Genomic DNA, 12,479 nt, shown 5'->3' with positions numbered 1-12,479 from the left:
CTTTCATTGTCGTCGTTGACTAGATATCAAAAACGCTTCTTTCATTTGGGCATCTGCTCCTCTTCTGGTTTGGTCGAAATATGGCAGAAGCATTTGGTTCTATGCTAGCCAAGAGTGAAGCTGGAACAGGTTGTGCACACAAGTAGGCAGTGAAGTGATCATTCGTCTTGCACTTGATCAAGGCAGTCTTTATCGTTTTGAAAAAAGAAGTGATCTTCTTCATATAAGGCACTTTATGTCTATATCATAAAACCTTTCATTTTCAATTGCAATGCTTAAAGTTGCATGTATCCTTGCGACTTCTTTTTATTTTTATCAAACTTTAAAGTAAATTTAAAGCTTCATAGGATGACGTGAATGGTTAAAAAGAAAAGAAAAGAAATATACGCTAAAAGGAACAGGAACAGGAACAGGAACAGGACGTTGTTTGGATTAGGTTGTTGATTTGGCTAACTAATGGTATCAATGTAAATAGAAAAAAAAAAGAGGATGAATATATTTCTAGGAATTTGTGGGGCTGTTGGCTACTAGGCTTTTCGTCCATGCCAGTCAAATCAATGGACAATAAATTGTAATTATTGAGTATCGAGTAGAAGCTATCTTACGCGTGGCCTGTTAAGTCCTTCCTCATATGCATGTACGTGTTTCTACAACTAAATGCGTGCATTTACTAATCTCAAAGTTAGCTCCTTTCGTGATGGCGTGATATTGCAGGGAAATAACACTAGGCCCCCCATTAACAATCGAGCCCAAACATTACAGCCTCTCCTCTCCCTGTTCTATACTTTCATATTATTACTATCACTGAATATCATAACTACTACCACTATTATTATTATCATCACCACTACCACTACAAGCTTATTTGAAATTATAATTGTGATTTAAAGTGCTTTTCGTTTATAAATACATCAAAATGATATTTTTTTATTTAAAAAAAATCATTTTGAAATCAGCACATCAAAACGATCCGAAAACATAAAAAAAATTAATTTTTAGCAAAAATAATTTTTTGAATTTTTTAGAAACGCGGGTTGAACCGCGTTTTCAAATGGTCCCTACCACTACAACCACTATCACCACCACCACCACTACCACCACCACCACTAATCTAAATTGCTCATATGTAGATATAAATTTGATAGGTGGTTCACGCTTCATTATGGCCTGACTGAATTTTCAGTAATGTAAAAAACAATACTCAAGCGTTGTCAATGCATTTTAAAGAAGATGAAAAAAATCCACGACTTAACATTATAAAAAGAAAATAAAAAAAATTATGATTGTCAACCCCCAAGAATTAAACATATAAGGATGAAATCGAGAAAAAAAAATCAGTTAACAAAAAGAAGTCTAAAAAACCAAAGAACCTGCAAATCCAGGTGAGGTTGTCAAAACTCGTGAGTGAGATCATGTGAATGGAATACCTAATAGAAGGCCAAACGATGGGTTGATCCGTGATTTAGATGACCTGAGGCATAGGATGGGTCAAGTTTCAAAAGAAATTTGGTGAGAATCAACCTGATGTGAAACGATTAAAAATACGGGTTGACCAGTGACCTGGTCAACCCGTGGCAAACCTAGTTAAAATCAGGTCAAAACTCGTTACCTATTTTTCTTTATTTTATTGTAATTTCAAAATAATATAATTTTTACCTTTTATATAAAACACAAAAAAATGTTTAACTTGGGTTAACCCACTTGACATGTGATACAGTACTTGTCTCGAATCTATTCTCAGACTTACTTATGAAAAATGAGAGGACAACCTAAAATTTTGAATTAAATGGTAAAATAAAAAAAATAAAATTAACATAAGAATCCAAAATAAAAAATAAAAATGAAGAGAATGAGGTCCAAACTTGAAAAAACAAAACCAAAATTATGGATCCAATAATAAAATTAAAATTTGATTAAGGGGTTAAGAATTAAAATTTGAATCCAAAACATTGAGGGCCTAACCTTAAATATCATCAAACTTTGAATTGAAAGGTAATATTGAAAAGAAAAATCGAATTAACAAAAGAATCCAAAACAAAAAATAAAATTCAAGAGAATGAGGACCAAACTTTAAAAAATAAAACCAAGATTATAGACCTAAAGATGAAATTGAAAACAAATAAAAATTTGATAAAAGAGTTAAAAATTAAAATTTGAAATCAAAACATTGAGATCCTAACCTTAAATATCATCAAACTTTGAATTAAAGGGTAAAATTTAAAAGAAAAATTAAATTCACAAAAGAATCCAAATCAAAAATAAAAATCAAGAGAATGAAGAACAAACTTGAAGAAATTAAAAATCAAGATTATGGATCCAAGAATAAAATTGAAAACAAATTAAAATTTGATAAAAGAACTAATAATCAAACTTAGAAATCAAAACATTAAGGGCCAAATATGAAATGTCATAAAATAAAAGGACAAAGTTGATTTTTTTCATGACCAACACAAAATTCAATTGGGAGGAGAGAGAGAAAAGGAAAAGAAAAGAGAAGGGCGAGCGACGATAGACTGTCATTGAAAACACCACACGTGCCGTCCCACGTGGAAGAGGACATCGTGGAGCTTTAAACACCGTAGCTAAAGCTGACTTTCTTTCATTGAACTACTGACTTTCTTTGATTGAACTACGACTCAAGTCTCGCGTCAATAATTTTTTTTTAATAATTTTTAAAATGGAGAAAGACTGAATCGTCCCTAACCCGACTTAATAATAACAAAAAAACTATAAGAAATGATAGAAACACCCTGGATCCAAAGCTTAAGGGTATTTGAGAGTACGGTAACGGTTACTTTTTAAAGTGTTTTTTGGCTCAAAAACGCATCAATTTTTTTAAAATAATTTTGACATTAGAACATCAAAATAATTTAAAAACATAAAAGAAATATTAATTTGAAGAAAAAAAATTCAATTTTGCTTAAAAATATTTTTGAAACATAAAAACAAACAGGCTCTTAAAAAGTTTGATTTTAGGGGCAATTTAGATATTCTAATTTTTAAGAAAACATAAGAAACAAAAAATGCTCTTGAAATAATTAAATGAAAATAACTTTCAAGACTAATTTAGTAATCCTACTATTCTAAAAAATAAAATAAAAATGAAAAGAGTATAATAACCCTCATGAATTTTACAAAGACGTTTGAGCTCTTATAAAAAGATTGAAGTATCCTCTCGGCAAAGTAAGTTGTTTTCGTAGGACAGTGATAAAATAGTAGATTTATATTTCAAATCACCTTGAAAAATCTCATCTCTTTTAGCCTTAGACTAGTTAGGTGGCCAGGTGGCCCGTGATGTATTGTTTTTTTCGACATTATATATATAAAAGCCAAGATTTAAGGGTATATCTGCAAAGCGAGACCAAAAAGTTTTGGATTTGACCTATAACACCTGATTCAAAAATAAAATTTTTATAATATTAATCATAATAGCAATAGTAATATTTTTAATATTAAAAATAATATTAAACTTGTTTGACCCAACTTTAAGTGAGTTTTGCTGCAATGCCAGACCCAAAAGTCTTGGATGTGGGTCTAGCTGCACGACCGTGTCATAAAAATATAATTACTAAATAGAAAAATATTTAATATTAAAGAATAAAATTAGAAAAAAAATTAATTAAAAAAAAACAAAGCAAAACACTTTTGGGAGGAGGAGTACAATAAAATCACCTTATAAGATCAGGATAATCTAATAAAAAGTAAACAAAACAAATCATGAAGTTTAATTCTCAATCAAATCGTTATTAAAAGATGAAATTGAAAGAAAAAAATAATTAAGAAAAAAAATCTGAGTCAACTCGATTAATCCGTCAAATCAATTTAACTCGTTGAACCTAAGATATGTGTAATGAAAGTATGATAACTAAATATAAAAAAATTAATATTAAAAACTAAATTAAAAAAAACTATAATAAAAAAAATATATAACTAAAAGTAACCGCCTTTATTTAGACAGTGAAAAGCTGAGCTTTTTAGTTATAGTTAATACAAGGTTTTATTATCTGATATTATTTCCTGGTCTCATCATATTTTTCATCATTTTACATAAAAAAGTCCAGCAATGGTCTGATAAAGCGAGGAAAATTGACAGTGATTGTTACATGTCTTACAACATGATTTGTTTAGTTTTTATAATTATTGATTGAAGTGACTAAAATTCATAACCTGTGAGATGAAGCTAATTTCTTCATAACTGGTGTTGTCAATTATTTTTCCTACATAACAGATAAAAGGTAATGATTAACAAATAAACACGTAATTCAGGGATGGAACTAAAAGTACAGAAATAGTTTAAAGAGCCATAATGTTAAATAAATATAGAAATCAAACCCTAATAAAAAAAAATTCCAATTTTTTTTAGTTTAACGTGGGTGTCCGGACCAGTTTAGATGCACCTTGACTAATTCCACGGATCCTGAAGTTAACGACCATGTAAGCCTGCAGTGGCCATCATATGAGCAACCATAGGACTCGAACCTGAGACCACAGAAGAAGCAAACCTCTTGATCCCAAGTTCTTACCACTGGACCACCATTTAAATAGTTAAAAAAAATACAACCTTCTTGTGGGAAATTGTGGTTTTTAAATGGTTCCGGATCCCTTGGTGCCTTAATTGCCTCATTTTTTTTTATTAATATTTTTATTTAGATTAACTTACATCTAACTCAATTAATTTAATAAATTCTAAAATTCACGACACTGTAAGCTTGTAATAAAAACTTAAAATTATAAAAAAAACAAACCTTTTATTCCAAGTCTTACAGTCACCTACTGTTTTCTTTCTTTATTATGTGGTGGGAAGACTTAGAGGTCGTGTGACGCAATAGCGTGCGTAGGTAGGGCGGTGGTTGAGAGGTTTGAACTTGTAAGTTTCTACTTTTAATTAAGGTTTTATGGCTACCAAACCCCCCTTTGTCCTACCTGGGTGAGTTAATTATAACTTAGTTTTTCATGAAAGAAACTGATCAATTAATGAAGCAGATCGAGTTGTTTTTTTTTTTTCCTCCAAAATATCCAAAATTCCCACCTCCCCTGTTGGTTATTATAACTATGGAAAAAAAGTGGCAGACCAACCACTGAATTTCAAAAGTCCCAAGTCAATAAAAGCCTGCAGCTGACGGTAGACTATTATTGTTCATGAGTAGTGCCAAGAATATGTAGATATTTTATCATTTTAAAAATATATTTCATAATGAACATGACTCGCCATTTGTTTCTTTTAATCGCACTCTCTTTCTTGCCTTTTTTTATGGTGCAGGATTCTTGTATACTAGTCGTCACATGGAACCTTCTGGAGAAGGAGCCATCTTATATATCATTGCCCTACTCCCCTTCATCGTCACTTGTGTGCTCAACTGTTCCTTGATCAGACTCCAATCACAAAAATGGCAGAAATCATTAAAGTCCACGGAAGCACCCTCTCAACAGCTGCACAACGAGTTTTTGCTTGCCTTTATGAGAAGGAGCTTGAGTTTGAGTTCATTCCTGTCAACATGGCGGTAGGGGAGCACAAGAAAGAGCCATTCCTTGCCCTCAATGTAAGTGTGAAATTTCCATGTCTAATAAGTACAGAATGAAGACATTTCCCTAACCTCCATTCAGAATCTAATACTTCTTGGTGTGGATATTTCAGCCATTTGGTCAAGTCCCAGCTTTTGAACAAGGAGATCTTAAGCTCTTCGGTATACTTTCTCTACCTATTATTACTTAACTACATGGCGAACATGTGTTTGGATGCGTACTGATCAGTGTTTATATGACAAATTGATCGTTTTGGAGCGCAGAATCAAGGGCAATCACTCAATACATTGCCCACGGGTATGCAGACAAGGGGACTCCGCTTGTTATCCCAGGCAAGCAGATGGCAACATTATCAGTGTGGATGGAGGTTGAGGCTCACCAATTTGACCCAGTAGCTTCAAAGCTGAACTGGGAGCTAGTTTTTAAGCCAATGTTTGGAATTCCCACAGATAATGCAGCGGTGGAGGAAAACGAGGCTAAGCTCGGTAAGGTTCTCGATGTCTACGAGTCAAGGTTGGCTCAGTCCAAGTACTTGGGAGGCGATATCTTCACCTTGGCTGATTTGCACCATCTCCCTAACATATCTTGCGCGATGAGGACACACGTGAAGAAACTATTCGATTCCCGACCCCATGTTAGCGCATGGGTAGCAGATATCACCTCGAGGCCAGCTTGGTCCAAGGTCGTTGCCATGAACAAGTAAAATTAAAGCAGCTGCTATCCACTTCAGTCACAATAAATTGTTGGTAGCCATAGTGCCCCTGAATAAGGTCTTTCTGTGTACCTGTCGATCTTTTTATCTTGCTGTTTTGTTGAGACTTCAATCCTCTAGTCGAGGACTGATTCTCTCGTCGCTGTTGAATTTGTATGGCACAATGGCTTTGTATTTTGTCGGTGGGCTTTTCTAATTCAGTACTCTTCAAGTTTTTGGTTTTTTGAGATGGATTTGGAAGCATGAATTTTAAGTTAGATTACAGTAGTTAAATATAATAAAACATAATAGTCTTCAGCTGGAGACTGTCAGCACTCGTTATTTACAGTGTCGCCGGAAGGCAGCCTGGTTCCAACTCTATCTGACAATATTCTGTCAAGAGGGTGGGCGACAATGCGTTTCTCAAAATACCCAAGTTCTTTAAAAAATGTAGCATATGTTTCTTAGGGGCGATTCAGCGATTCAGTCAAATTTTAGCCCTACCAGCATAAAGAATCGAAGGCTATTTGGTACAGTTTTGTCTGAACCGACAAAACTTTTGCCATTCAAAAAAAGTCAATGAAATGGATGGTCTGGAAACATGACACCGTTCGGTTTGCATATGGCTCATCTTATAGCATCATAGTTAACGTTATGCTCGGACCAGTTCTCACCGGACTTTAAGTTAAAAAGACAATCTTCGCCATGGGAGCCTTTAAATTCCACTGGGCCGGACGGTTTTCAGCCTATCTTCTACTAGAAGTGCTGGGAAATAGTGTCAAAAGTCCAAAAAGCATTCACAACAGCATTGTTGGAGGAGAGTCAACATACCTCCATCGTCCTAGAATGAGGTAAATAGTGCTAGACTGTACTGTTAACGGGCAAGGCAGCCTAAATAAAGTAGCTCTTATAGCTGAATGAATTGATTGACCACAACCTCCTTGAACAGCCTATAGAGAGGATCACAGAGGCCTTATTTCCTTGGTGAAATAGAGAAATATAATTTTTTCCATTAACTATTTACTAAAAGAGGTCAGAACCCGATTGGTGACCAAGCTTAGCTTTAAAAAGGTATAAAAGTCTATTTCACTAGATTTATTAGTAATTATGTTAGAAAAAAATATTAATTAATAATTTCATGTTTTTTCTACAATATAATTACCAAATAATCCTTAAAAATAGTTCCTTTAAGGGGCTTTTCAGGTTTTTCATATTTTTTTTATATGTTAATTATTTAAATGTCCTTCAAAAATAAACTATCTTTATTATGGATGCAAAGTTATCTTAGATTTTTTGCTATGATTTTTTTTGAAATTCTCAAGTGGGGTTAGAGATGATTGTATTTTAATATATATAAATTAATATTAAATTTCAAAAGTTGCACGCGCTAGTAATTGGGCGTGCCCGAGCCCTTCGGGTGGGGCGTGCAGCGCCCACACAATACCGGATGCCGCCATTCGAGGCGGCATTCAACGTGCCTCACCACCCCTCTCACGGTGGTGAGACGCGTGTTCTCCAGCGGCACACAGAGAAGCTCCGACAAGGAATTTTTCCCTTCCCCCCTCTTTTTCCTCTCTCCACCTAGAAAAACATGTTGGCCATTGCAAAAACAAGAAAGTCTAGCTATTTATTTGTTAAGTTAAATTACGTCCTCATTCTTTTGATTGCAAATGTATTTGGTCTTGAATTATTTATTGAGTTAATTTGTTTTTCAATTTCTTCCCTTAATATTTTATTTTTATATGAGGTTTGATCCTCATTCTTTTAATTATAATGTATTTGGTCTTGGATCATTTATTAAGTCAATTGTTTTTTCAATTGCATCTCTTTACACTTTGTTTTTATATTAGCTTTGGTCCACATTCTTTAAATTATGATCTTTTTGGTCTTGAATCCTTTATTGAATTAATTTGTTTTTGGATTTCATTTTTTGACATTTTATTTTTATATAAAATATGATCATCATTATTTGGATTGTTATTTTTAGTTTTTATTCTTTTCTTAATTGAAATTGTTTTCCAATTTCATCCCTTATGATTTGGTTTTATTTTCTTTTTGTGTCAAATTTGATTCTTTCTTTTAAAATCTACATTTTTCAAATCACTTTTTTTTTTAATTTTTTTTCAAGTTTATCCCTAATTATTTTGGTTGGTTTGGAATTTTACATTGTTATTTTTTTGGGTTTGCCTTTTACATTGTGATCTGGCCTCATGATCTGTGTCATAAATTTTGAAGGTTGGACCGGGTTCACTTTAGTCATTTTTAATTATTTTAAAAAATTTCATCCATTATCATTAAGTTCGTTGAAAATTGATTTTCTTTGTTTTTTTTATGGTTTGGATTTTTTTGTGAATTTGATTTTTCTTTTTGATTTTGTCATTCAATTCAATATTTTTTTTTATATTTAAGATTTGACATGATACTACTTGCGGGTTTTGATGATCTCACTTGATTTTGTTAATGTTTTGTTTTTTAATACTTTTTTTCATTGATTTTTTCCCTGATTTCATCATTTTACAGTTTGATTCAAGGGGTTTGACGATCATTATTTTTTTTAGTTCTCTTTCTATTATGTTGAGTCATTGATTTTTTCCGCTCTTTAAAATACAATGATAATGCTTTAGCATCGTTTTTTTCTCTACAAAGAAATTGGCCCAGCCCACGGCGAAGCGCGGGCCATCAATCTAGTCTTATCTGAAAAGAAAAAAAAAGAAGTAAAGGAATTTAATTAATCATGACAACAAAATATGGAATTATCATTTACTTGTAATAAATTCAGAATACCAATGGCAGGTGGAGAGTTAAATGACGAGATAAATTGGGCAATTGACATCTAAAAGGATAAAATGTTTTGGCGAAATAGCACAGTTTGTGGATGTCGCAGTTGTGAATCGGGACATTAGTTGACGCGGTTTTGAAACGCGATATTTGATCAAATTTCGCGTTTCTAAACCGCGACACTATCAAAATGTCGCGTTTCTAAACCGTGACATTCGATTCAATGTCGCGGTTGAGAACCATGACATTCTCAAGGATATCATTTTGAGAAATAACTGGACATTTGATAAAACGGTTGGAAAGTAGCCAAAATGATGAGACCATTTTGGCTATTGTAAGATTTTGGGTCATTTTTGTGTTTTAGCCTAAAAACGTTTATAAAATCATAGTTTTTGTTAATATGAGATTTTATTTAATTTATGATTTTAGAGACTTAGAATTTTTACAATTTTATCAAAATTTGGATTGAGTTTCCTCTATATAAGAACTATACTAAAAATTTTATCTTGGTTAAAAAACACTGCAAAAAACCACAATAACCCTAATCAACAAATTCTAACTAAACTCAACATATTCTCATATTCCTTAATCACAAGTAGTCTCAAAAATACAAACACACACACACACACACATGCATGCAAAATGAATAAAAAATAATTCAATAATACTCCCAAAATATATAAATATAACTCATCTATCTATCTATGTCTACATCGTCTACTGGATGATCTGAGCTCATCAATAACATGATTAGATTCAGCTTCTACTCCTACCTGAGTGGCATCGTCCTCTGTCATGACATCATCAAGAGTTAGCCTCTCTCTAAAGGCTTAAAGTCCAGTATGACAAACATTTAACCACTGAGACGCTACAGTGTGAACTTCACTTTCTTCGTTAGTACTACGCAGATAAAATCCGGTCTCTCGACCCTGCCCTAACAAGAAGCCAACCTAATATTATAAAACATTAATGTTAAATTAAAATATAAATACATAAAACTCAATGGTTAACATATATTAATCATAAAAAGGCTTTATTACGTACGTGACGTTGAATTCGTTGGGCATGTTGCGATACTGTATATATCCAAGTGGAGGAACCTGTTCGGGATCCAGAGTAATGATCCATCGTGTTATACATATGTACCAAATCATATACTCCTTATCAGTAATCACATGATGCATCTCTATAAATATCTCATTTCTCTGTGCATCCCACTGTGATACATAAGCATTATGTTGGCTTAACTAGTCGTAATCATAATTTTTACCCCTACGAGTAATGGCGTGCAAAGCATCACTTGTATTGATATAGACCGAAATATGCTATCTTGTAGCTGAACTATTGCATTACTCAATTTAGACAATGTAGCTCGACTATCTCAAAACATTTAGCGAGACCACTATTGTCCATATATCCATCCCGCTGGTGCAGACAGCTAGAGCAACGACCAATCTTTCTTTCGAGTAAGACATCCACATGACCTGCAGATTATAAGTTAAATAAATATCAAACAATAATGATTTGGTGCAATTAATTATTTTAATTAACATGTAGTTCAAAAAAAAAAAAAAAAACCTGGATAGCATGTTGTCCATTTAGCTTGCTTAGATAAAATGCTAGCATATGTGCTAGATTATTTTCAAAAACTCGTCTAGCACACCACCTAACATTAAAAACATGTTAGTTTAATTGCATTTTTTAAAGTTTTAAGAGCACAATATAAATATATATATAATTGCAAAAATAACATTGCAATACCTGCATCCTAGTGGGAGATGAAGTGTAACCCTTATAGTTTGGACTATCATATCCAATAATCTCGGTATTTAGGGCCTTCCCACTTGAAGATATTCCCACGACCATAATTTTTATTAAATAAAAACATTTTGTTAATTTTGTTGTGCATGAAACATTCAATTCTAAATTGCTATTTATATTTTTTTATTCATTCCTATAGAAGTAGCAAACATCCCCCAACTTGTTTGCCTCCTTTCATGTATATAAGAGATAAATGTCTGTACAAGGTTGCCAATATAGCAGATCTCCAACTATATGTGGGGATAATATCGAAATTTTTCAGGAGCGTTAAATAAAGCAAAGGAACATATCTCCCTATGATGTTAGTGAATAATACACTAACAAATAAATGGAGTATATATGCTCTAGTATACCTACAAATAAATTAAAATGATCAAAATAATTAACGCAATCATAATAAATAATCAACATATTTAAATCATAATTTATTTTTTACCTCTGCAAGACCTCCCCATCACCATCATCTGGTGATGTAAAAAATGTCTCCTGAATCCACTGAAGATGTATGCTACTCCCCTTTCAATTCAGAAGGAGGGGGTGCTAATTCAAATGACCACTCGTATAATGCAATCCTATTACAAACACCAGTAGATGTGACTGCTTGTCCATCAATAGACAATCCAAGCAAAACTGCCACATCCTGTAGTGTTAGTGTCATCTCTCCATATCTAAGATGGAACATGCGTGTCTCACGTCTCCATCGCGCAATAGTGCATGGATCAAGTCGTGGTTAAGCTTGATGTGGTCAAGACAATTGACATACAAAAAACCAGCCTAGATCACATATGTTGGACTCACTCATGTAGTTGCATTCGTCTATATGTACGACAATAAATAATGGTCTCATCTTGCATAAAAATTTAAATTATAATTATTGAAAATATATCATTTAATGATAATTAAATTAAACATAAATTAAAAATATATTAAAATTAAATATTTTTACAATGCCAGCAATACGTCTTCCAATCAATGTCGATCTTGAAACCGCATGACAGAAGTGTCGGTGGGTCCGATAGGCATGTACTGTGACTCGTGCTCAACATGATCATACTTATGCTCTATATGAATATCATAGGCATGCTCTCCATGCTCATTGTAATGGTCACCATGATCATCATCCAAATATGGATACTCAACATGAGCAGACGATTTACCACCTCTAGTGTATGGCATCCTGTGTAATAGTACTTGTAATTGATGTGAAATTATATAAGTATAAAATTCTTAAAAAAATATCATAATATATCATAACATAATCTAACAAATTGTTATATATACGTTGTCGATTATGACATTTTTTTTTATTATACCCTGTGTCATTGCATATGCCACACCTATAATGTGCATGACCTTCTCTTGCATCCATCTCATTGTGCAAATTAGTAGACATTCATCAACCACGTCCTAATTTTCATCTAGATGAGTCTGCTTCAACTCTAGGTCCAGTGTAATTAGTCCATTCTAACTTGTCTGGTAATGGACGAAATGAATTGTCATATGCTAACCTGTAACTTTGAACTGTATAGTAATCATTAACAAACTATGTGATCTCGGCACACCATGCAAGAACATGTGAACATAGATGATGAAATGTTTGCCATTTACCACATGTGCATATTCTATCATTCAATCTGATTGCTCATCTAACTTCTTTCATAACACT

The 12,479-nt window shown here is 32.9% G+C and overlaps 1 protein-coding gene across 1 annotated transcript; it reads left to right on the top strand.

Annotated features, from left to right (window-relative positions):
* The first annotated feature begins 5,082 nt into the window (after positions 1-5,082).
* On the top strand, positions 5,083-6,462 carry LOC18096455 (glutathione S-transferase). Its single transcript, XM_006386691.2, has 4 exons — positions 5,083-5,159; positions 5,261-5,540; positions 5,636-5,684; positions 5,787-6,462. The coding sequence occupies exons 2-4, from the start codon at positions 5,388-5,390 to the stop codon at positions 6,224-6,226; spliced, it is 642 nt and encodes a 213-aa protein (XP_006386753.1). The 5' UTR covers positions 5,083-5,159; positions 5,261-5,387; the 3' UTR covers positions 6,227-6,462.
* The last annotated feature ends 6,017 nt before the right edge of the window (positions 6,463-12,479 follow it).

This window comes from Populus trichocarpa, chromosome 2, assembly GCF_000002775.5.
Source record: "Populus trichocarpa isolate Nisqually-1 chromosome 2, P.trichocarpa_v4.1, whole genome shotgun sequence".
Lineage (NCBI taxonomy): Eukaryota > Viridiplantae > Streptophyta > Magnoliopsida > Malpighiales > Salicaceae > Populus > Populus trichocarpa.
Note: the sequence above shows the minus strand (reverse complement) of the source record. Positions and strands in the feature narration are given on the sequence as shown.

What these genes read in the sequence shown, in the direction of transcription:
- LOC18096455 (XM_006386691.2), top strand. Translation starts at nt 5,388, where the DNA reads ATGGCAGAAATCATTAAAGTCCACGGAAGCACCCTCTCAACAGCTGCA. An exon ending in AGCCATTCCTTGCCCTCAAT is followed by an intron (nt 5,541 to 5,635) that starts GTAAGTGTGAAA and finishes TGGATATTTCAG; the next exon opens with CCATTTGGTCAAGTCCCAGC. An exon ending in AGGAGATCTTAAGCTCTTCG is followed by an intron (nt 5,685 to 5,786) that starts GTATACTTTCTC and finishes TTTGGAGCGCAG; the next exon opens with AATCAAGGGCAATCACTCAA.